Below are 25,353 nucleotides of genomic sequence, written 5' to 3'. Positions count from 1 at the left end.
TATATCTTTTATTTTAAACATTTTTCTATGCATTTTCTTACATCAAATTTCTTTTTTTTTCACGTTATTTTTCTAAATATTTTATATGTCATTTGAACTAAATTCTATTTTTAAAATTTTTATATATTACTTAGTTACATTATTTTATATGAAAATTATTTTGAACTCTTTTATTATTTATTGTAAACCTTTATTATTATTAATTTTAAGACTATATAGGTATTTATTGAAAAACTTTCATAAATATTATTTTGGATTTATATATATTTTATTTTTGAACAATATTTATTTTAAAATTTTCTTTTACACATTTTAAGCTCTTTGGTAAATTATTTTAAAGTGTTCTTGTTATTTTTTTTTTGTATTATTCTTCTTATTTCATTTAACATATTGTTTATTTGAAGTTTGCTTTATATAGGTTACTTTATTTTATGCCCAAAATATTATATATATTAATTATTATAAATTGTTTTATATTCTTTACTTTAAATTGCCTTTTCATTTTAAAATTGTTTTATGTATTATTTATTTAAAACTGTCTTATTATTTTGAATTGTTTTATGCCCCATTTTTAGAGCTCAATTTATTTATTTTATTTATCACCCATTATCGTTATTTCCTTATACTATTACATATTTTATACTTATATATACATATATATGTGTATGCATCATTTGATCTAAAATTTTGTAAATAAATGTATCATCTTTCCTTAAATCATTTTATATATTTTAAATATCCATTTTTCACTTTATTTACTTTTAAAACTTAGTTATGATCATGTTAAATAGTTTTTATATCTTATTCGTTTTAATTGGCTTTATACTATATATTTTAGATTATCACATATGTTATTTCATTTATTTCATTTATTTGTTTATTTATTTTTTTCTCCTTGATTACTAATATTAACATTTAAATAATGCATGTTGAGTGATTATTGTTATTATGTGTACCTTAATTCATTCACTTGCATATTTATATTTGTCGTACATTTGTGATGTTATTCTTGTATTATTATTTCATGGTCTATAATCCCTTTCATTTTGTTTCGTTTAAATCATATCATGCATCTACCTCAAATGTATTTGTCCAAACATGGACCGTTTTAATCCAAACAAATGATACACGTCGCTTAAGTATCACACTTGCTATGGTTTTAAAAAACAAAAATTTCAAAATGAGGCAATGTTTCGCGTTTTAGAACATCGAGAAATTGTGCCCTAACTTACGGGGTTTCGATTTTCTCGTTGGTTCTAAATGTCAAAGTATCCTTTTGAGTTTTAAAATACACGAAATTTTAATTAAAATTAAAGATACACCTATGCTCGAGAATTCATGGTATGGTGTCCTAACTTACGGGATGTGATGCTCCGATATCTCGAGATAAGGAAATCTTTAAACAAATTGTTTTGAGCTAATTCAAAAATTTTAAAATCGATAATGATAGAAAAGATCATATTTCAAATTCATTCCTGATTTTTGATTTTCGACATTAAGACACTAACTAATCAATTCGGTACCAATTTTTGGGCGTGTCGGGGGCGCTAATCCTTCCTCACACGTAACCGACTCCCAAATTTGTTCTCTTGGAATTCGTAGACCAAAATGCCGTTTTAGTAAACTAAAATTGTTAAAACAAAGGTGATCCGATCACACCAAATAAAGATCGGTGGCGACTTTCGTTTTAATTTTTGTTTCCAAACAAAGTCGACCCCATCCTTCAAAAACCGGTTTCGACAGCTTCACTATAATAATAATAATAATAATAATAAAACATTGTTACAATATTACAACACAAAGTTACAATAAGAGTTTATAACTCAACAAAGGCTATTAATAAATAATCTCACACAAGCTAAAGAAAAATGTTGAGAATACCACTCAAATAGTGACTGACTTTAAAAGTTGAAAACCCGAAGCTATAGTATCTCAAACGAAATCAAACCATAAACATTAAAATTTTTCGAGTCTACCAGCTACTGTAAAAAATTCAGCTCCAACAGAAACCAAATGAGCCTTTGATCGAAGAAAATATGAAAATTAGTTTGGGTAAACCAAGCTGCCAAACTTACTTATCTTATCTTTAATTTGCAGTGAAATTCAAAACTAAAGTTTTTGTTTATTTCACTTAAAATAACTTTCAAAAAATTATTTTTGAAAAATGGATTGATTTTTCGAAATAGATGATATTTTATTGTGTTAGAATATTATTCGTTGTTTGAAAACTTTTTAAATCATTTTCTTAGAGTTATTTTAGTGAAACAAACATAACATAAATATATTTGTTACAAAAATTATATTAGTATTTTCTTTTGACAATTAAAATTTATTTTATGATAAGACAATATTTTATAATAGTTAATATCATATATATATACACGTAATAATAAATTATGTTTAATTAAAATTAATTTAAATTAAATATATTAATAAAGCTACATATAATCATATTTTATATAATTAAAATATTAATATAAATATTTTAATAATATATTAAAATATTAAAATTTAAAATTATTATTACTAAAATTAATTATTAAAATAAAAATGTAATATTAAATAATTTATTCAATGATAAGTACTTATATTAATAATTTATCGTATTATTAAATATAAATAATTAAATATGTATGTTTAATCATATTACGTTATAATATTTTAATATTCTTAAAACAGTTTTAAAGATGCTGGTGATGGTGATGGTGATGCTGCAGGCCCTTCTTGTTAATTTTAGTGCAATAATTGAAGTTGTAGGGTGTGGTCAAGCAAACCTCTTTTGACTGAAATGCATGTAACATACCGGTAAGTGGCGTATCTAGAGGGGGGCTGGCGTGGCCTCGCCCCTCCCCCCCTCCCCGCCCCCAAAAAAAAATTGAAATTGTTATTTAAATTTTTTCAAAAATTTTAAATTAATAAAAGTAACATTATACTTTGTCCTCTAAAATTATAAAAATTCTATTTAATCTTTTAAAAATTATAAATATATAGATTATAAAAATTAAAATTTCATTCAACTCTCCTAAAATATTGTTCTGGCTTCGCCCTTGATAGCGATGTTAAATATTTTAGAGTATGTGTCTTCTTTAACAAGGTTAAATTATATATTTGTATAATATAGTTATTGTTCATGGACGTGACATTGTAACTAGGTTCTTATGCATGTTAACATATATCCTATTTTAGGATTAACATGTTTTTTTTAAATGTGAGTTCACCTGTATAATGATATGAACCCATCACGCGGTCTCATAAAATATACAAATATATGTCATGGGAACACAAAATACAAACCACACACAATACATATCAAGACCCAATTGTGTAATTGGATACGGATCAGTAATAATGAATTTTCATAACAGCCACCATCCCCTCTTTTTTTCTAATTTATTTTATTTCCAGTGAGTTATTATTTATGATAATTCATAACAAATGTTTTTGTCATTATTTTGTTGGTAAATAATAATAAGATTAAACTTTACTTTCTTAAGCTCCTTCAATTCTTTGGACGTTGGTGGTTTTTATTCTAATCTTATTTTCTTATTAATTTCTTTTTTATACATGTATGGTATTAACATTATATCAATTAAAATTTATTCGACTGAAAATATAAATTTAAAATTTTACTTCAATTTATCTTAATTTATAAATGACGAATTTAAATTTATTTTTTCCTCTCATTATATTCAGTTTTCCGGATAATATTTGGCCCAGAACAAAAACTAAAACAATAAAACAAATATATATGTTTTCCAAAAATTAAATTGTCAACTTTAAAAATATATATTTTTAGCTATTTATCATCATAGAGAAAAAAAAATAAGGTCACCTAGCCTCATGCTTCAACACCTCAACCTAGATTCTCATCACCTGTATTTATCATTGATTCAGATTTTTATTTTTACTATATTCAAGAACTACCTATAACTATATCTTCAAACTTCCTCTGGTTAAGTTCATTCATAGATAGGTGAGTAAACTTGAGCTTCAGCTTCAACAAACACCATAGTTTGAAGACACAATTCTCTCATACTAAAAATATGGAAGTTTACCATGTAATTAGAGATTTGGTCTCATTGCTTGTTGTTGGGTTATTAATGATATGGGGATGGAGAGCTTTAAACTGGGTATGGTTGGCCCCAAAGAGGCTCGAACGGTGCTTGAGACAACAGGGTTTTGCAGGGAATCCTTACAGGTTCCTTTCTGGTGACATAAAAGAGCTCTCAACTATGAGCAGACAAACAAGAGCCAAACCTATGCCTCTTAGTGATGATATTAGGCCTTATGTTGCTCCTTTTCTTCATCAAACTGTCAACCAGTATGGTATGTTTTTTATTATTTAATCTTCAATTTATGATAATTCTTTGTTATTTATGTATGGAATTTATTGGGAGGAAATGCAGGAAAGAATTCATTTACGTGGATTGGTCCAAGACAAAGGGTGAACATTATGGACCCTGAAAAACTAAGAGAAATATTTACCAAATTTAATGACTTCCAGAAGATACGTACCAATCCACTGCTTACTTTGCTTGTAAGCGGCCTTGTTAACCTCGAAGGAGACCGATGGAGCAAGCATAGAAAAATCATAAACCCTTCATTTCATCAAGATAAGTTGAAGGTATAGAATAGTTATGGGTACTCAGACTTTACAGAAAATATCATACTTAAACCTATGCATTTCTGATTTAGAAATGATTGGGTGCAGAATATGTTGCCAGCATTTTATCAAAGTTGTGGTGACATGTTAAGCAAATGGGAGAAGATGGTGTGTACAGAAGGATACAGTGAGTTAGATGTGTGGCCTTATCTCGTAGATTTGACAAGAGATGTGCTTTCTCGATCTGCTTTTGGAAGCAGCTTCGAAGAAGGCAGACGAATTTTCCAATTACTAGACGACCAACTCGTTCTCAGAATCAAATTACTACAAACTGTTTACATTCCAGGATGGAGGTAACCCTCAACTTAATTTACTTGAAAAAGGTTGCAAATATTGGAATTGGCTAAATTCGTGTTCGTTTTCTTGAAGGTTTTTGCCCACAAAGACAAACAGGGAGGTGAAGATGAAACACAAAGACATAAAAGAGTTGCTTAGGGAAATGATAAACAGAAGAGAGAAGGCAATTAAAGCAGGGGAAAAGAGCAATGAGGACTTGTTGGACATACTTGTGGAATCCAATATCAGAGAAATGGAAGCAAAGAATATGAGGATGAGCATTGAGGATGTGATTGAGGAATGCAAGCTGTTTTACTTTGCTGGCCAAGAGACCACTTCGGTCTTACTGGTGTGGACTATGGTTTTATTAGCAAGGTATCCCGATTGGCAAAGTAAAGCAAGAGAGGAGGTTTTGCATGTTTTGGGTGACAGTAAACCTGATGCTGATGGCCTTAATCGTCTCAAAGTTGTAAGCCCCTAGCATGTCTTTTGAAGGTCCGATCAATGAGGTGGACAACTCAAAAACTTGGTTTCTTTGTGTCGCTAATTCTACAGGTAACAATGATATTGTGCGAGGTTCTAAGGCTGTACCCATCAGCGACTGAGCTAGGACGTTCCGTTCCAAAAGAAACAAAACTGGGAAATTTGTTGTTACCAGCAGGGACAGAAGTTTCGGTTCCGATCCTGCTGATCCACCATGACAAAGATCTTTGGGGCGACGACGCACGGGAATTTAAGCCAGAGCGGTTCGCGGAAGGGGTTTCCAAAGCAACAAAGAGTCAAGTCACGTTTCTGCCATTCGGATGGGGTCCTAGGATCTGCATTGGCCAAAATTTTGCTATGATGGAAGCCAAAATGGCGGTGGCTATGATTCTCCAACGCTTCTGGTTCGAGCTTTCCCCTTCCTATGCTCACTCTCCTTGCAGCATGGTAACGCTTCGTCCACAGCATGGTGCACAGATAATTTTACATAAACTTGGCTCTAATTGAATTGTTATGTAAACAAATCTTTGTGAAAATAGTGTTTTAGCGTATCGTAAAAACTCCTGTGTCTGTAATGGAACAATTCCGATGCATGAATAGTAAATTTTGAGATGTTTGGTGAAGTCCGAAATAATATGCAGAAACGGAGTGTCTTGAATGGATGTAGTATTTAATGGTGGAGATAGTTGAGGGACTAATGTGGGAATTATCAAACAAAAAATTGCATATGGTACAAAGACTTGTATGGAAATTAGAGCACGGGGAGTGGAAAATGACTACTTCTACGGGCATCAATTGAGAAAGATTTACGGTGCCAATGTTAGCAATTCTTTGAGCTTCAGCCTTAAACATTAGCAAGATTTTAATACCGGGCTTAACTAGTGTTGATTGCCCGCTCAATTGAGGGTTAAGTTGAAGGGTTTGGTGAAGCAAGCTAAGCTATCAATCAAGGTTGGAGAAAGCTTAGGAGGTGACAATACATCATTATTGCATAAATAGTTTAAATGAAATCTTAATATTTAGATAAAAATTATTAATATAGTACCAACAATCCATATCTTTTAACCACGTGTTTCAAGATTATGAATTTCATTAATGATTTGCAAAATATATCCTCCATTCTTATTGCGTGGGTCTAATGAAAAATTCTCCTATTTCTAATTGTGATAAAGTTGAAACTTTCTTTAGAAAAAAGGGCAGCAACATTTTTCAATTATTGAACATGTTAAATATGACTCCTATTTTCAGTCAAATTTGAAAAATAGTCTTTCAGTTAAACTCTGTTTACTTGTTTCAATCAAACACTGATTAGTTTAGATTATTTTATTATTATTTGATCTATGAATTTAGCTTATAAATAGGCTCTTTTACAACATTAGAAAATACACCCATTAGAAATTAGAACTCATAACACATTTAGAGAATTTTGTGTTTACGTTTTGTGGGTTCTTTGTTTTCGGGTTTTCGGGGTTTAGTTTTTATCTCCATCTTTTGTACTCTTCGTTCTTTTGCCATTATAGTAAAATTATCTTTGCCCGTGGTTTTTTATCCTCTTTGGAGGGGTTTTTCCACGTTAAATTTGTGTGTTTAATTTCTCAATTTATTCTGCTATTTTCTTGTTCGTTACTTAATCGGGTTAAAATCCTAACAAGTGGTATCAGAGCTAGTTCAATTTTCATAGATCAGTCCGTTCAGAGATGGCAACAACAAGGTTTGAAATTGAGAAGTTCGATGGTGAGACAAATTTCAATCTGTGGCAAGTTCGGATGATGGCAATTCTAGTTCAATCAGGCTTGAAAAAGGTTGTTATCGGGAAAAAGACTGAGAATCTAAATAAAACAGAATGGGAAGAGCTTGATGAAAAGGCTTTATCTGCAATCCAGTTGTGCCTCACGAATACGGTATTGCAGGAGGTATTGATGGAGAAGACCTCATCTGCCTTGTGGAAAAGGTTAGAAACTCTTTATGCGACTAAGTCTCTGGCTAACCGTTTAGTGTTGAAACAACGTCTATTTACGTTTCGCATGAACGAAGGTGAGCTTCTTAGAGATCACATCAGTCAATTCATTACTCTTTTAAATGATTTAAAGAATGTTGAGGTTCATATTGACGATGAAGATCAGGCTATGCTATTATTGTGCTCTTTACCCCCTTCATACAAGTCTTTCAGGGAGACCCTGATTTATGGTAGAGACAAACTCCCATTCGAAGATGTGAAGGGTCATTTGTTGAGTAGAGACAAACTCGACAATGAGCTTCATTTGGATAGCAAGACAGATAGGCAAGCTTCCATTTTGGTAGCATCAAAGAAACGAGATAAAAGGTGTCGCTATTGTAAAAAGTTAGGTCACGTCAAAGCAGATTGTTATAAACTGCGAAATAAAAAAGCTGCTGAGAGTAACAAGGAAGATGTAGCTGGTGCTAATTTGGCCGATGAAAATGGGGATGATTTCTTGTTAGTGTCAACAAGTGATAACACCAAGCTCAAGTCCGAGTGGGTTTTAGATTCATGATGTTCTTTCCACATGTGTCCCAATAGAGAATGGTTCTCCACATACAGTTCGATTGAAGGTGGAGTTGTGCGCATGGGAAACGATTCATCCAGTAAGGTAATTGGTATTGGTACTGTTAAAATTAAGATGCACGATGGGACGATTAGGACACTCTCAGATGTTAGATATGTACCTGATTTACGAAAGAATCTCATCTCCTTAAGTAGTTTAGACTTGAACGGATGCAAAATCAACATCGAGTCGAGCGGTATTAAAGTATCTCGTGGAGCTCTCGTTTTGTTAAAAGGTAAAAGAACCGACAGTCTTTATATTCTGGAAGGTTATACAGTGACCAGTGAAATCGGACGTCCCTCGTCCGTTACGGAGTTGAAGTCAACTTGTTTGGAGTGGAGGCAACTTGGTCATAGGAGGGAAAAAGGTATGACTATTTCGTTGAAGAGAGGTTCTCTTTTAAATGCAGGTTTTGAAAAGTTAGGGCACTGTGTTCGCAAAAATCAGACCCGGGTTAGTTTTGATTTGGCAGTGTACAAGTCGAAGGCTAGAAGTCTTCTAGTTTCTAAGCACAAATTTGACTCAGTTGATTCCCTGCATAGTTCAAGATAGGCTCGTGGCGGGCTTTGGCAAAGATGGCGTTGTGGAAATATGAGTCAAGGTAGAGATTTGTTAAATATGACTCCTATTTTCAGTTAAATTTGAAAAATAGTCTTTCAGTTAAACTCTGTTTACTTATTTCAATCAAACACTGATTAGTTTAGATTATTTTATTATTATTTGATCTATGAATTTAGCCTATAAATAGGCTCTTTTACAACCTTAGAAAATACACCCATTAGAGATTAGAACTCATAACACATTTAGAGAATTTTGTGTTTACGTTTTGTGGGTTCTTTGTTTTCGGGTTTTCGGGGTTTAGTTTTTATCTCCATCTTTTGTACTCTTCGTTCTTTTGCCATTATAGTAAAATTATCTTTGCCCGTGGTTTTTTATCCTCTTTGGAGGGGTTTTTCCATGTTAAATTTGTGTGTTCAATTTCTCAATTTATTCTGCTATTTTCTTGTTCGTTACTTAATCGGGTTAAAATCCTAACAGAACACCTAGGTGAATTTTCATTTTTTTTTTTCGATTGGGTGTATGTTAAAATTGATTTTTTTGACAGAAATTAGTAGACTTGAGAATTTTTACTTTGTAGGGTTCAATTTCCGTTTGGGTATTGTAATTTCATATTATTGTGTCTTTATGTTTTAATCTTTTAGGAAGAAGTTTTTACATGGACTTTCAAACTTCGTGATTTTTACTATATACTTCACTTGAAAAAAATTCGTGAGAGATAAAAATTCAAAAAAAAAAAACTTGCTATAAGATTACAACACAAAACCATAACAAGAGCTTATAACTCAACAAAAGCTATCAATAAATAATCTCAAGCTAAGTAAAGAGAAACGTTGAGAATATCACCCAAACAGTAACTTGCTTTAAAAGTTGAAAATCCAAAGTTATAGTACCTCAAACGAAAATCGAATATTAAACATTAAAGATCTTTGAGCCTACTAACTACTGTAAAAAAATCAGTTCCAACAGACACCAAATGGACCTTTGATCGAAGAAAATACGAAAACTAGTCTGGTTAAAACAACTTGCCAAACTCACTTTTTCTCAATTCTTTAACTTGCAGTGAAATTCAAAACTGAGGTTGTGTTTGGTTAACTGAAAACAACTTTGAAAAAATTATTTCTAAAAAATAATTTATTTTTTGAAAAAGATTGATATTTTATGATATTTGGATGATTTTTGTAAAATATATTTTGTTGTTTGATAATTTTTTTGAAATCATTTTCTTAGAGTTGTTTTAGTAAAACAAACATAAAATAGATATATTTGTTACAAAATATTATAGTAATATTTCCTTTTGACAATTTAAATTTATTTTTATAACAAGACAATATTTTATAATAATTAATATTATATATAAACTTAATAATAAACAATATCTAATTAAAACTTCATTTATTTTAAATATATTAATAAAGCTAAGTATAATTTAAACAAATACTCATGTTTTATATCATTAAAATATTAATATAAATATTTTCCAATAATATATTAAGAATATTATTTAAATTTTAAAATTATTAATGCTAAAATTAATTATTAAAATAAAATGTAATATTAAATAATTTTTCAAAATGATAAATTATATTAATAATTTATTATATTATTAAATATAAATAATTAAATATGTATGTTTAATAATATTCAACATTATAATATTTTATTAATATTTTAATATTCTTAATTTTAAAAATTAAGATAAAAATTTATTATTAATATAATAATATTGAGCTTGATTCAAGTTAGTTTTTATATAAAAAATAAAATTACACATAAAACTAATTTTCAAAAATAACTTTCACTTTTAAAAAGTAAACTAATTTACAGAAAAATAAACTTATTTTGTGTTAATCTATTAATTTATTTTTGTTAATAAAATTATTTTCATGAAATAAATATAAAAAGTACAAAAAAAAATTTCCTATTAACTCTCGATATTAAACTGCCATTTTCTTCCTCTCCCTAATTTGTATGTAGCTGTGAATGTTTAATCAATTTGAGTAAAAGTAAAATTTGAGTCAACAAGTCATATTTTATTATCTTAATTGATTTAAATTTTTTGAATCAAGTCAAAACTAAGAGTACATAAATTTGAAATTTTTAAAGAAAAAAATTTTAACATGATAAACTTAAATTGTTAATTAACTTACTTAGGTCCCAAATTTTTTATATATATTTTATAATTTTTATAACTTTTCAAAAATATAAATTTTGAAATTTTTATAAATAATTTAAATGTAATTTTGTTGAGTGAGAGACTAATTTACTCATTTTTAAAATTAAAAATTCAACTCAACTCAAATTCAAAACTCATATAACTCAATTTAATTAACTCGAAATTTAATATCTTTTTATTTTTCAAATCAAATTTAATTATGCTCGTCCTATATCAATAACTTTGTATCCAGATCAAGCTTCTTTTAAGCTATATATAAAATTTTAGAGAATATATGGTCACCACGGCCCAATGATTGAACACCACTATACTCTCATCGATGTATACTTGAACAAAATTTCAACATTCTTTGCACAAGTCTTTTGGCCTGTGGTGTTTATAATTGAGCTCTAACCTTTGTCTATTCCTTCATAATCATCTTAATTTTTTGAGGATATTATTTACTCTTTTAATAGGTAAATAAATTTATTAATATTATCATACGTTTCATCATAATATTATTTTTACATAAATTTTAATAGATATGTTAATAATAAATTAATTTAATTGGTAATATTTATTTATTCTCATGACTCATTTTTAATAAAGAAGATAAAGAAAATTCGCTTATCATGAGGAGGTTTTATTTTTAACAAAAATATTAGTTATATTTCTAAGTTTAAATCTAAATCCATACTAACTATTTTTTATTTTATATTTAATTATTATAATACATAAATAATAAATATTTTTTTTCCTATTTATGCTACCAAACAATCCATTAATCATAACTTATTAATATTTATGGAAAGTAAATCGGACGCCAAAGAAACCTTAGTCATACCAAAAAGAAAGAAGAGCTAGAGGTGGGCAAAGCTGAGGTTCAGCTTTTATAAACACCATCATTTGATGACACAGTTCTCATATTCAAATCAAAAGACATGGAAGTTCACCTTGTAATTAGAGATCTGGTTTCACTGCTTGTTGTTGGGTTATTAATGATATGGGGATGGAGGGCTTTAAACTGGGTATGGTTGACCCCAAAAAGACTAGAAAGGTGCTTGAAACAAGAGGGTTTTGCAGGAAATCCTTACAGGTTCCTTTCTGGAGACATCAAAGAGAGCTTCACTATGAGCAGACAAACAAGAGCCAAACCCATGCCTGTTAGTGATGATATTGAGGCTTATGTTCTTCCTTTTCTTCATCAAACTATCAAGAATCATGGTATGTTCTACATTAATCTGCAATTTCATCGTGATATTTAGATTTCTTTTTTTATGTCTGAAGTTTATTAGGGGATATGCAGGAAATAATTCATTTATGTGGATTGGTCCAAGACCAAGGGTGACAATTATGGACCCTGAAAAAATAAGAGAAATATTTACCAAATTCACTGACTTCCAGAAGCTTCATTCCAATCCACTGGCTAGATTCCTTGTAGGTGGCCTTTCCAACCTCGAGGGAGACCAATGGAGTAAGCATAGAAAAATTGTAAACCCTGCATTTCATCAAGATAAGTTGAAGGTATGTTGTGTTTGCACTTTTTTTCCTCTTTTAATTCAATCATTTTGACTTACCTTAATCAATAACTTTAGGAGACCGATTTTCATTTCTAATATATTTATGTACTTTCTTCTGGTATGGAAACAATTGCAGAACATGTTGCCAGCATTTTATCAAAGTTGTAATGAGATGATAAGCAAATGGGAGGAGATGGTGTCTAAAGAAGGATACAGTGAGTTAGATGTGTGGCCTTATATCGTAAATATGACAAGAGATGTGATTTCCCGAGCTGCGTTTGGGAGCAGCTACGAAGAAGGAAGACGAATTTTCCAACTATTAGAGGACCTAACCTCTCTCACAATCAAAGTTTTTCAATCTGTTTACATTCCAGGATGGAGGTAAACCTGAACTTTATCTTCGAGTTTTAAGGAAAATGTTACAGATGTTGAAATTCGAATCTCGGGTGTTTGTTTTCTTGAAGGTTTTTACCCACAAAGACAAACAGGGAGTTGAAGATGAAACACAAAGACATAAAAGAGTCGCTTAGGGAAATGATAAAGAGAAGAGAGAAGGCAATTAAAGCAGGGGAAGAGAGCAATGAGGACTTGTTGGACATACTTGTGGAATCCAATATCAGAGAAATGGAAGCAAAGCATATGGGAATGAGCATTGAGGATGTGATTGAGGAATGCAAGCTGTTTTACTTTGCTGGCCAAGAGACCACTTCGGTCTTACTGGTGTGGACTATGGTTTTGCTAGCAAGATATCCTGATTGGCAGACTAAAGCAAGGGACGAGGTTTTGCATGTTCTTGGTGACCGTAAACCTGATGCTGATGGCCTTAATCGTCTCAAAGTTGTAAGACCCCTTCTCCTAAATTCTCTCATTATTATTGCACCGAATATATAAAATTAATCATTTTACTACTCGTTTGTCTAAGTTAACAACTAAAAAACTTCGCTAATCTACAGGTAACAATGATTTTGTACGAGGTTCTAAGGCTATACCCACCAGTCGTTTCGCTAGCACGCTCCATTCCAAAAGAAATAAAAGTAGGACATTTGTTGTTGCCAGCCGGAACAGAAGTTTTGATTCCAATCCTGCAGATCCACCATGACAAAGATCATTGGGGTGACGACGCACATGAATTTAGGCCTGAGCGGTTCGCCGAAGGGGTTTCCAAAGCAACAAAGAGCCAAGTCACGTTTCTGCCTTTTGGATGGGGTCCTAGGATCTGCATTGGCCAAAACTTTGCCATGATGGAAGTCAAAATGGCGATGGCTATGATTCTCCAGCGATTCTGGTTCGAGCTTTCCCCTTCCTATGCTCACTCTCCTTGCACCACGATGACACTTCGTCCACAGCATGGTGCACAGATAATTTTACATAAACTTGGGTCTAAGTGAATTGTTACGTAAACAACTCTTTATAGTCATCATTACTCAAATAAGTGAAAATCTAGATTAAATTGCGTACCCTTCCGGTAGGTCGGGGATTTGGATAATATAATATTTTGTGAATTAAATTATAAAAATTATTGAAGTAAAACCTGAATTTGATTTTCATGTTTAAATTACTTATTGAGTTTGTTTTTTGATTTTCGAATTTGACTTCCGTCACAATTTTGATAGAAATAACCTTAACAAACGCATTAAAATGAAATAATATATAATATATATTAAAAGTGATAATATATATATCTATAAATTTAAAGATAGTGTTTTGGCGTTGAATTGCAAAATAGTGGGATTCTTTTATTGAACATTGAGGACGTAAAATATTGTAAATAAGTTGAATGTTTCATGAATATTCTTTTTTCTCTCCATCTTTGCTTGAAATAGAAAATCAAAAGTTTAGGTTGACGAGGATTATGAGTTCATTTTTCAGTGATAAATGATAAAATTAAGGGACTAATCATCAACTGCGATAAAATGTGTATTTAAGGGGTAATGGTGATGGTCAACGTATCAATGTGATAAGAGATTAAAGGCCTTAATGTTGCTTGATCGGAGAGGGAAAGAAAAAGATATAGAAGAATGAAAGAAAAATTGTGCATATTATTAATGATCTGGAGATTGTTGTTTCTTGGTGCATTAATTATTGCATTTGATCATGAAACTCAATGAATATGTTGAAGATTGAAGTTGATGATATACGTTTTTTTGTTGTAATTAGTATTAATTTCTACATTGTCTTTAGATAGTTGTATTGCGATTATCATATGGACTAGTTTTATGGCTAGGATTAATATTAACTTTTAGATTCAATTTATAGCTTTAGGATTTTAGGATTTAACTTAGAATTAAGTTTAGAAATTAGAAATACAACTAAACTTCAGAACATATGACTTAGTATTCTTTTTGTTGGTATCTTGCTATAATTTGACATATCTTTTATATGTCTTTGTCATGACAACTTTTGTGTATACTTCCATTGATATGTCATGATCACCTCCCTCACATCACACTTCCTTTAGTATATATTGTATGCTCACATTATTATATTATTGATTGGATGTCATTTTCTATGTCATATAGCCTCCTAGAATTTCATGTTCAAACATGGTGTAAATGAATGATATCAAGTATACTTATTGAATGAATGCTTCTTGCTTGCCTACCTATATGCTTTATTCATCCTTGCATTATTTACTCCTTATACTCTTCATAATTGATATCATAAGCTTCTGAAATCCATTGTAGGTATCATTATTGTCGAAACTTTTTTTGAAGTCAACTTTTTATTTTGAAAAACAAATGAAAATGGAAGTCGTCACCAATTCTTTTTATTTAGGTATGATTGGATCACCTTAAAACTCATTTTAATAAAATGGTAGACTTGTTAAAACAATACTTTTTGATCTACAAAATCCAAGAATTGGGTTCGGGAGTCGGTTACGCACAAGGAAGGATTAGCACCCTCGTAGCTCCCAAAATTGGTACCTAGTTGATTAATTAATGTCCTAGCGTAGAGAATTGAAATTTTAAAGAGAATTTAAAAATATTATCCCACTTTGCATAATGTTATTTTTAATTAAAATCACTTGAATAAATCAAAAGATATGTAAAATGCCCTCTTATCTCGAGGAAATAAAAAGGTCATATCTCGTAAGTTAGGACACAACATTTCAAATCCTTGAAAATAAGCTTTCTTTTTATTTTAATTACTATTTAAAATCTCATGTGTTTTAATTTTAAAAGGAATGTTCGGTTATCTGGGTTCAAAGAGAAAGTCGAACCCCGTAAATTAGGACACGACTTTTCGAATCTCCAAATACGAAACATTGTCTTAATTTTAAAAATTTCCTTTTTATACATTGAATAAAAATTAATGTAACACTTAAAATGGTATATATTTAATTTATTCAGGCATCGTATGAAAAACGGACAAATATGTTTAAGCATAATGTATGGTACAATGATAATGAAATAGTGTGAAGTGGCTATGTGGGTAGAATACTAAAATAATAAATAATAAGTAAAGGAATGCTATAATAATTACAATATAATTATAATAATAATAATAAAACACTAAATAATAACAATAGCAATAATCATATTAATGACTATTCTAATACTAATTAAATAATAAAGGAGAAATAAACACTAATAATAATAATAATAATAAGTGCAAATAAAGGAATAAATAACAATATAAATTTTAAATACAAAAAGAGTAAAGAAATAAATGAATGAATGAATACATAAATAAATAAATAAATAAAATAAAACAATACACATATAAAAATCTATGAAAGGTTGAAATTAAATGAATAAAGGATTAAATAAAATTAAAATAAAATTTAGAGCCTAAATTATAATAAAATAAATGAATAAATATAAAAGGACTAAATTGAAATTTGAATGGAATTTAGGGACTTAAATTGTAAAAAAAGAAGATAAATGACAAACATAAAACGTTCTAAAAAGGACAGGGACCAGATGGGTAATTATTCCAAGCCTTGGGACACGTGTCATCCCCTAAACAAGTTCACAGTGACCCAGGGATTAAATTGTGAACAATTTAAAATTATAGGGAAGAAATAAAATAATTAAAAAGGAAAATGACTAAATTGAAAGAAGTCGCAAAAACAGAAGGGCCAAAGGTGCAAATAGACCCCCTAAAAAAACACGCTGATCCTAGGTCGGGTGGTTTGGGTTGGGCTCAAGACGACACCGTTTTGGGTGTCTATTTCCCAAAAATGGCATAAGGATCAAAATGAAAATAAAGTAAAATTAAGTGGTAAAATTAAAAAAAGATCAAGAATGTATTAAAAACCGCCTAAAAAGCGAAAGGACTAAGGTAGCAATTTTACCCTAGTCACAAAAACATGTGGATATTAAGGTATCAGGTTGGGCAATCGGGTTGAAGGCCAATACGACATCGTTTTGGGGCTATTGAAGCCAGCCCTAAAGGACATTATTTAACATCGCCTACAAGAGCCAATTTTTTTTTAAAAAAGTCAATTCTGTTTAGTTTTTGTAAAAAAAAAAACTTAAGAGTTCTCTTTTCTTCTCTGGATGGTTCCTAAGTTCGGCCACTAATCCAGCGAGCTCCCATGACGGCCACGGGTCATTGACGACAAGCTCCGCCGTTTTGGTGACCGGAAAAAGTAAAATGTTTCCTTTTTTGGCCTTTCGACTCCCAAAGCTCAGATCTGGTATCGTTGCTCCTCGAAATTTGATGGAAAAAAAATCTAAAAACCCTTTTAATTTCTCCGCCATTTTCACCAAAGGGAGTCGCCCGTCGTATGGGACAGCATCCTCGTCCACTCACGGCAGTGGAAACCGAAATGACTCTTTGAGTTTTCTATTTTTATTTTATATTTGATGTTTTTTTAAATAACAGAAAAGAAACAAGGGAATCACCTTTTGAAATTTTTGTTCTATCTTTTTTGACTGCTTTTCGTGTCTGTTTCTTTTTTATTTCTATTTCAAAAAAAACCCAACCACTTTTACAATCTGTTCTAGGCTTTTTATAGCCAATTATGATATATTTCTTTTTGCTTTTTTCTACTGTTTCACTACTGTTTCTTGTGTCGCTGTTGTACTTGCAAATAGTGGTTGACAGTGGCAGACCTCGGGCGACGAGACCACTAGCAAAGTGGAGCAACAGTGCTGGCTAAGGGTTAATGTTTCTGACCATAGTAGGTAATGGGCCATTGGGCCATTAAGTTTTTCTTTTTATTTTGGGCCTTGTAATATTTTATTTAAATTTGTAATTTTTCTTTTATTTACTTGGAAATGGGTCTGAACTAAATTGGCCTATTACAATTGTGTTTTCTATGACATATTTCTTAATAACAATTGGTATCTTACAAAAAAGAGAATGTTTCAAGAAAATACATCTACTAAGAGGGAGTATGAAAAATAAAAATTGCGTATGTTTATGAATTACTCATTATATGCAATTTTGACATAGGATCATTCCTTGATCACAATACTTGACAACAATTTGTGTCCTTTTAGGTACTTAATTTCACTCAATAATCCAAATTGATCCTGCCCTAGCCAATAAAAAAGCACCACATTGCCACCTCAATAAAATATGATTAAAAATTTTATATTCATGGAAGAAGTAAATTTATGAAATTGGTTAACTTGTGGAGAATGAAGTCTATTCTACAAAATCAGAGTTTTAAGATACCAAGGCAGCAGGCAGCTTCCATTGAACTAGCAATGTCCCTGCATACCAAGCATCTCAGTCAGACCTTTTAGTCTCTCGGTTCCTTCACTAATCAGGAAGCGAATCTTTTGTCTATCCTTGCAATCTCGATTACTCTCCATCTCTTGTCTAATGACCTGTTTCAATTCAGCTGCATAAACCCATTTCTTTTCAGGCAATGCAAACTAAAACTTGGTTTTTAAAACTCACAATCCATTTCGAGCAATAAGATTTTCACCTCTAGAATCATGAGGAGCCTTTCGAGCAGCCCGTAGAGATTGTCTATAAAGCTTCAGCACTCGAGCACGAAGCAGAAAGCCCTGCAAATCCATGGAGAGAACCACAACTGATTCTCTTCCTTTGAAAAGAAAACATTGCTTCAAGATCTAATTTCCAATTTAAAAATTGAGGGGAACAAGGTTTGGCTTCTTTGTAAATCACCTAAACATCAATTCATTTCCAAGGAAGAAAGTAGTGAATTTGTTTACAGAGTAAAGAATCAAACTCCTCAGTCGAATAACTATTCAAGATCAATCAAATAAATAAAAACAGAGAATGAGAAGAAATTTAGGGCAGTTTCCCTGAACATAAACATGAGAATAATCACAAAACATGAAAATTCTTGAGGCTGCCCCATAAAAACTTACTCTAGGCCGGGTGAAATTGAATTCTCACATCAATTTTTTTACTAAGCAAGAACTCATTTGGAACGGCCAATTCTTCAAGAATGATAAAAAGATCGTCTTTTCAAAAGGAAAAACACACGCTTAATTAACATAAAAAACTGAAAATCTCAGGGAATGTATAATTACCTTTCTGAGAACCTTGCAAGAGTAAGAAAATTTACTTGCAAAAAAACCGAAAGGAATTATTTTAGGGTTTGATTTCTGCCGGCAACGGAACAAGAGCGGCACTGCTTATAATAAACTTCACTCTGTTCTCTCAAAGGCATTCTGGAAAACCCTAGATCGGCCTTTAATATTTATAACCTGATTATTTAGCTCCTTTTCCCTTTCTGTCCCTCGACTGCCCGTTGAACTTTTTCTTTTGAAATAATTTCACTAAACGTCCCCACACTATGGGGTCAGATTTTAAATTAGTCTCAATATTTTAAAATATTTTAATTGAGTCCAAATTATCATACTGTTCCAATCAAGTCCATACGTTAGCGATTCCATTGTCTGTTATATGTCTATTGGGGAAATGTGTTACCATCTAGTTGGTACACAATTTTTATACTTTATTATTTTTTTCAGTACTCCATTATTCTTTTTATTTATTTATAAATAATAGTTTATATGTTATAATTAATATAATTAATTAAAATTATTTATTTGCATTAATTTTATAAAATATTTTTAACTTTCTTTTTATATAAAAACACATAATACAATTAATAATTTATATATTAATTTAATTTAATTTTAAATAATTTATTAAAATATATTAATTTATTAATTTTATAAAAATTATTTTTATATGTTTATTATGAAAAAGAATAAAGAGCTCGATTGAGTTTTAGCATGATTGGCATGGGTTTTCTTGCCAATATAAGAGGACATGAGTTTGAGTGCACTGGAGCGTATTATCCTCTTTTTATAGGTTGGTCTTTTATAGGTTGGGGAGGGGTTATTAGTAGTTCTAAGTATTGTGTTAAAAAGAGCATATATGATCAGAATCTATAATGAAAAAGAGAGATGTGTGGTATTTTTGATTTTGACATGTCATTAATAGACATATAATAGAAAAATTAAGGGCAAACTCTAAAAAATAGTCCAATCAATTATGTTTTTAGTTCTATTTTGGTCATAACTATTAATTTTTTTGATTTAGTGACTCATATTTTCAAAATCAAATGTTTTACTTACTCTTTCATTAGTTGTCCTTCGATGGGTGAGGAAAAGGTGGTATAAAACTTTTTTATTGACCTAATAATAAATTTAGCCCTCCAATATTTGCACATTCTATCAATTTGATCCTAAATCTAAAGATTTAACAAATTTAATCCTCAATGTTTATGAAATTTGTCATTTTAGTTCTAATTCTAAAAATTCAACAGGGGAGTGACTAAATTACTTGATTTTAAAAAGTTGAGTGATTGAATCGAAAAAATTAATAGGTGGGTGACCAAAATAGAACCAAATGCATAGTTGGATGACTATTTTTGTAGTTTACCCAAAAATGAATAAAATTGCTGATGGAAAAACATGATTAGAGGGATACTGATAATTTTGTAACTTAATTAAAATGTTTTAAATTTTAAACATCAATTCAGAATTTGACTATATTAATTTAGCAACATCTAGTGTAATTCACTCTTTTCTTTTTAATTTTCTTTTTTAAAAAGTCTAATTCTATATTTACTTTTAAACTATGTTAAAATTTGGAATTTAATTCCTCTACATTAATTTGGTTTAATTTGTTTTTTATGTTCAATTTGGTAACATACAAGTAAAAAGAATGCATATTTGTAGGTTTTTTCAACTTTGATATTATAGATTTTTATATTTTTATTAAAATAAGTTTAAATGAAAGTTATTTCTCATAATACACTTTTTACTATTCAAAGTATATCTCAATGCTAATAAATGTCAAGTTTTTTTGGCCAGAATAAGTATCAAGTTTATATATATATATATATATATATATATATATATATATATATATCACTTAATTTCTTCAAGATCAAAAACGAGATAAGGGAAGAGAATTAATTAACAAGTCTGACTTAGCATCTTGATACTAGAGTTTCGTTTTATATATAGACTTCTATTGATATCGAATTAGCTTAACATTTTGATTTTTTTTCGTATTATATATATAAATAACACAAAACTCTAACTATAATCTCTTTGAGGGTGTATCTTCAAAGGAAAACTCCTAAAAGCTTGGAAAATTTGTTGAGAGCTTGACTCTATAAAAAAAACACTTAGGAAGTTATGTGGAGTTGTTGGAAATTTTTTTTAATTTCAACAATCCAAAAACAAAATAGACGAGTAATAAAAATCAAATGAAAAATGAATTTCCCTCAAAATAAAAATATTTCACATTTTGATTTTATTTGAAAATAAATAGTTTCATTTGAAGGGAATTAGATTTTTCATCTTCCCTTTCTTTTGTTTTGGATTGATAAAATTTAAAAATTTCCAATAATCTTGTATAGAGCATTTTATGTGTTTTTTATGTATATATTTTTATCTATAAACAGAGCCAAACTCTTTACAATTTTTCAAGGTTTTAGGAGATTCTTCTATTGAAGGAACGACATAATAAAGCTTATAGCTAAAGTTTTGTGTTATACAAGAATGGATCTAGGGGTGATTAATTTAATATATTCATTTTTGTTATGTATTCCCTGTTACATGAAATGAATTTGCACTTTAGTGATAATGTGGTAGAGTTGCTACCACTTAGCTCTGCTTCGGATTCGCAATATGAACTTAAATTTTTCCAAGTTGAAGATATTTGCAAGCTAGTGAATAATATTTATCCAGATGATTTTATAGAACTAGAAAAATAACATATGAAAATTCAATTGGAGTACTTTGAACTTGATGCTCATAAGAGCTTAGAGTTGAAGAAAGTGTTAATGATCACAGAGTTGTATCAAGTGTTAGCAAAGATAAAAAAAATTAGAGATTTATCTTCTTGTTGCTAGAATTATTCGTCTTGTGCTAACTCTTCTACTGTCTATCATAATAACAGAACAAACATTTTTAACCATAAAAATCGTAAAGACAAGGCTCTTAAATAAAATGGAGGATAATTTTCTTTCTTACTTGGTGGCATACATGAAGAAGGATATAGCTTGACAATTTTCAACTGATTCTCTTATTGATGATTTTGACTTAATGAAAAATCGGAAAGTATGATTTAAGATGAATTTTAAGAGAGAGTGTTTTAGTTACTTCAACTTATGTTTTCTTTGTAAGTAGATTATATTATCCATTCCTATTGTTTTTTAAAATAAAAGATCCATTATTATTATTATTATTATTATTATTATTATTATATATAAAATATAAGAAAGAAACAAAAGAAAAGGAAAGGATTTTTTTTTTAAAAAAATAGTTAAAATTAAACTTGACATTAATAGGAGTCGAGGTCTATTTAAAAAAACAAAACAAAACTTGAAACCTCGAGTATTGAGGTCTTAATTCAAACTTTTCAATTGACATTCTCTTTCTTTGTTTCTTCTCCAACTCGAGAGAATCCAATAATCAGAATCTTATATTGAACTTGACACCCATGAATATTGAGGTACATCAAAAAGTAAATGATTTTTTTTTAGAAACTTAAATTGGGAAATAATAAAAATTTCCCTATATTCAAGTAAAAAAAAATGCTTGAATAACGATTATCAAATTAAAAAAAATTATAAACCGTAATGAACTAATAATTGAAATATTTGTTAACTTAAAATGGAATAAATCTAGATAGAATTTACACATGTTGAGATTTAAATCCAAATAAATTTAGAAAGAGCTCACACATAATTTACACAAGATAAGACTCAAAATTAGACCATCAAATTTTTACCATCATAGTCGGTATTGGCAAAATGAGGAATGTGTATTCCTCAACACTGATGGAGCAATGCAAATGATGTCTGGACATGCTGCGGCTGGGGGCAGTGTTCGTGATAAAGAAGGAAATTGGATTGTTGGATTTTATCGATTTCTCGATAAATGTTCGGTTTTCGATGCAGAGCTTTGGGGCATTCTTGACGGACTCATCTTGTTCAACAAGGAGGATATGATCGAGTTATCATCCTTTCTGATAGTTTGGAAGCAGTTAAAGCCATTCTTGGAAGGTCATCTCTGATTTCTAATTCCGCTTTGATTAGGCGAATTCAGAATGTTTTATCTCAGTAAAATCAGTGGACTTTACGATACGTTCCGAGAGAACAAAATCAAGTCGCGAATACTCTAGTTAAGCAAGCTTTGTTAGAACAGGCCAATATGCAAGTCCTTGAGGTGCCTCCGGAGAGGATTCGCAGCTTACTTGATAGGGATAAGTCTAGGAGTGTAATATTCAATTAATGCTTTTTTTTTGTAATTTTTTAAGTTTTCTATTATTTCACCAAAAAAAAAAAAAACTAGTTCAACATTGTTAAAGGTAATAGTTATTTATTAATTTCGACATAATAATAACATTATAAATGTAGATGATGAAATTAAGTTAAGTTGAAGTAAATAAATTAAATATAATTTTATAATTAAAGAGAAAAGGTTTTATTTCAATGAGTGTCTATATAGTCATCATTTCGCCAAATTATAGGTTAACAAAAATTTATTTTCTCTTAAGAAGTGATAATCAGTAGTTGTTTTATTTTTAAATTTTTTTTAAGTGTATGTTGATGTGGTATGCCATATTAGCATATTTGTTTATGTGGCATGTCACGTGTAAGCTTCACAATATTTATGTTATCGTTTTGTTATAAAGTGGTTATTCTATCGTTATCTCCCTAACGGCGGTTCTACATGGCAGTCCAAATAGGTTTTAAATGCTAACTTAGATGTCTTATGTGGCAGTACAAATTAAATTTATTTAATTAAAAATCTATTTTCATCCCAACAAGTAGACATCCAAGTTGGCATTAAAAATCAGTTTGGACTGCCACGTAGGGCTGTTGTTAGAGAGATAACGAAGTTTAACGGTAGAGTGATCACTTCGTAACTAAAAGATAACGTAAGTAACTAAAACGTAACATTTCAAACATAAGTGACTAAAATATAATCTGAGACAAAAAAGTGACTATTTTTATAATTTACCCTTTTATTAATAAATATAAAAACAAATCATCATCCCAAATTTTCTTTTCTATTTATAAACATTTAGAAAAGCGAAAAAAATGTTACAAATCACTCTGAGTGGTTATAATATGAATAGATATGATTTAAGTGAATTTTGAAAACAACACGTGCGAGTTCATCCCTTTTTCTCTACAACTAATTCAACACTATCCCTTATATAAAGGCATCACAATGTTGTGTTTTCATTGCATCAACAACTCTCTCTCTCTGTCAATAAGTCTTGCCAATAATAAGTTCTATAATAAAGTTCCAAATGGATCGTTCCTCTCATTCAGTCTCAGTTGCTTTCTTTCTTCTGCTGATTCTTTTAACCACAGGTTTTTCTTTAACCCTTTTATTAATTTTTTTGATTTGTCAAGAATTTAAGATTTCTTAAAATATTTGTATTTAATTCATTTTCTTTATGATGAAATTGTGTGAAATGAAATAGAGATGGGGCCTATGTCAGCGGAGGCTAAAACATGCGAGACTAAAAGCGGTAAATTCAAGGGGATGTGCATGAGTTCTACCAACTGTGCTAGTGTTTGCAAATCAGAGCCTGGTTTTGATGGTGGACATTGCCGAGGTTTTCGTCGTCAGTGCGTTTGCACTAAGCCTTGTTAAACCACTAAGCTTTGTTAGATCAGTAATCTATTATATTTCATTGTCACGAAGATTTCCCCTTTTTTTTTTTTTGCTTATCATGCATTTTGTGCTTGAGAGTTGAGAGAAATAACACATCTCCAACATATATTGTATACCAGTAATTTTGTTATTATAATTAAATAAATCTTTTATGATGTTTATATTGCATACGAATGAATTAACTTCAAGATTAATTTCATAAATTTTCGTGTACATCTTAAATTAATTAATCGTCTTAAAAGTAAATATTAATTAAGAACTATATTAATAATATTTGAGCTAATATTTTATGCATCATGGGACTCATCCACGGTTAATTTATCACAACATGCTACTTTATTAATGAGTAAAATGACTATGTAATCAATTATTTATAAATAAATATTGATAAATTTAATTAAATTTAATTGAAAATTAATAAAATTTTTTGGATAAGTATTTGTATTTTATCCAAGAAGCAGGAAACAATAATATTTTGTACAACAAACCAAAGAATCAGACTACTTGAATTTGAATTTTTGCTAACAGATGATCCATAAAAGTTGTAGATCTACCAAATAGTCTATCATTTTTTTTGCGCTAGATGGAATGCATATAAACATTCCAAGCCAACTTAAGAAGGTGTGAGATAAGGGACTTACCCTTAATATATGGCTCCGAGATTCAAGGCCAGAGGAGCATAGTAGGTAATTCCTTTCAGAAATAACCCCATGAGAGAACAACTTATCCTATATTGGCAATCTATTCAAAATAGCCATCTAGGAAATGATTGAATGTTTTGGCACATGGAGGGGGAACCACAGTAATATGTGCCGTGAAATCTTAGTTGTCTAAATTTGGCTCAGCTAACCAAAAAGAACTCCCTCTTAAAACATAATTTTGAACCCAAGCAACCCAAAGAGACCCTTCTCAAGCAAGCGAGGAACGAACTAGCTGTAATATGCAAGCTTGGATCCATTCCTCAAGACAATTCAATCCCAGTCCTTCTTCAGACTTGGGTAACCAGATATTCCTCCAACTAACCCTTGCACCAGTAGCTTTGATGTTG

At 30.1% G+C, this 25,353-nt stretch overlaps 4 protein-coding genes across 4 annotated transcripts; 3 read left to right on the top strand and 1 right to left on the bottom strand.

The window, feature by feature from the left end:
* Positions 1-3,784: 3,784 nt before the first annotated feature.
* Positions 3,785-6,045, top strand: LOC108482425 (cytochrome P450 72A397-like). Its single transcript, XM_017785557.2, has 5 exons — positions 3,785-4,326; positions 4,407-4,624; positions 4,712-4,956; positions 5,033-5,408; positions 5,495-6,045. Exons 1-5 carry the CDS (start codon positions 4,044-4,046, stop codon positions 5,927-5,929), a joined length of 1,557 nt encoding a protein of 518 aa, XP_017641046.1. The 5' UTR covers positions 3,785-4,043; the 3' UTR covers positions 5,930-6,045.
* A 5,449-nt stretch (positions 6,046-11,494) lies between these two features.
* LOC108481689 (cytochrome P450 72A15-like) lies at positions 11,495-13,774 on the top strand. Its single transcript, XM_017784786.2, has 5 exons — positions 11,495-11,923; positions 12,006-12,223; positions 12,356-12,600; positions 12,684-13,059; positions 13,173-13,774. The coding sequence occupies exons 1-5, from the start codon at positions 11,641-11,643 to the stop codon at positions 13,605-13,607; spliced, it is 1,557 nt and encodes a 518-aa protein (XP_017640275.1). The 5' UTR covers positions 11,495-11,640; the 3' UTR covers positions 13,608-13,774.
* A 3,956-nt stretch (positions 13,775-17,730) lies between these two features.
* On the bottom strand, positions 17,731-18,702 carry LOC108480736 (uncharacterized; the record flags this gene model as incomplete). The annotated part of the gene is made up of 3 exons (XM_017783824.2): positions 17,731-18,016; positions 18,104-18,223; positions 18,678-18,702. Coding segments are annotated over 3 exons (288 nt in total), but the record flags the coding sequence as incomplete, so codon positions are not given.
* A 5,159-nt stretch (positions 18,703-23,861) lies between these two features.
* Positions 23,862-24,460, top strand: LOC128295545 (defensin-like protein). Its single transcript, XM_053031223.1, has 2 exons — positions 23,862-23,998; positions 24,112-24,460. The coding sequence occupies exons 1-2, from the start codon at positions 23,935-23,937 to the stop codon at positions 24,282-24,284; spliced, it is 237 nt and encodes a 78-aa protein (XP_052887183.1). The 5' UTR covers positions 23,862-23,934; the 3' UTR covers positions 24,285-24,460.
* Positions 24,461-25,353: the final 893 nt, after the last annotated feature.

This window comes from Gossypium arboreum, chromosome 1 (genome assembly GCF_025698485.1).
Source record: "Gossypium arboreum isolate Shixiya-1 chromosome 1, ASM2569848v2, whole genome shotgun sequence".
In the NCBI taxonomy this organism is placed as follows: Eukaryota; Viridiplantae; Streptophyta; class Magnoliopsida; order Malvales; family Malvaceae; genus Gossypium; species Gossypium arboreum.
Note: the sequence above shows the minus strand (reverse complement) of the source record. Positions and strands in the feature narration are given on the sequence as shown.

Bases quoted from the DNA above. Each gene is read 5' to 3' on its own strand.
- LOC108482425 (XM_017785557.2), top strand. From the start codon at position 4,044: ATGGAAGTTTACCATGTAATTAGAGATTTGGTCTCATTGCTTGTTGTT. The intron at 4,957-5,032 runs GTAACCCTCAAC...GTTTTCTTGAAG, and splicing joins GTTTACATTCCAGGATGGAG to GTTTTTGCCCACAAAGACAA. The intron at 5,409-5,494 runs GTAAGCCCCTAG...CTAATTCTACAG, and splicing joins GCCTTAATCGTCTCAAAGTT to GTAACAATGATATTGTGCGA.
- LOC108481689 (XM_017784786.2), top strand. From the start codon at position 11,641: ATGGAAGTTCACCTTGTAATTAGAGATCTGGTTTCACTGCTTGTTGTT. The intron at 11,924-12,005 runs GTATGTTCTACA...GGGGATATGCAG, and splicing joins TCAAACTATCAAGAATCATG to GAAATAATTCATTTATGTGG. The intron at 13,060-13,172 runs GTAAGACCCCTT...GCTAATCTACAG, and splicing joins GCCTTAATCGTCTCAAAGTT to GTAACAATGATTTTGTACGA.
- LOC128295545 (XM_053031223.1), top strand. From the start codon at position 23,935: ATGGATCGTTCCTCTCATTCAGTCTCAGTTGCTTTCTTTCTTCTGCTG. The intron at 23,999-24,111 runs GTTTTTCTTTAA...GAAATGAAATAG, and splicing joins GCTGATTCTTTTAACCACAG to AGATGGGGCCTATGTCAGCG.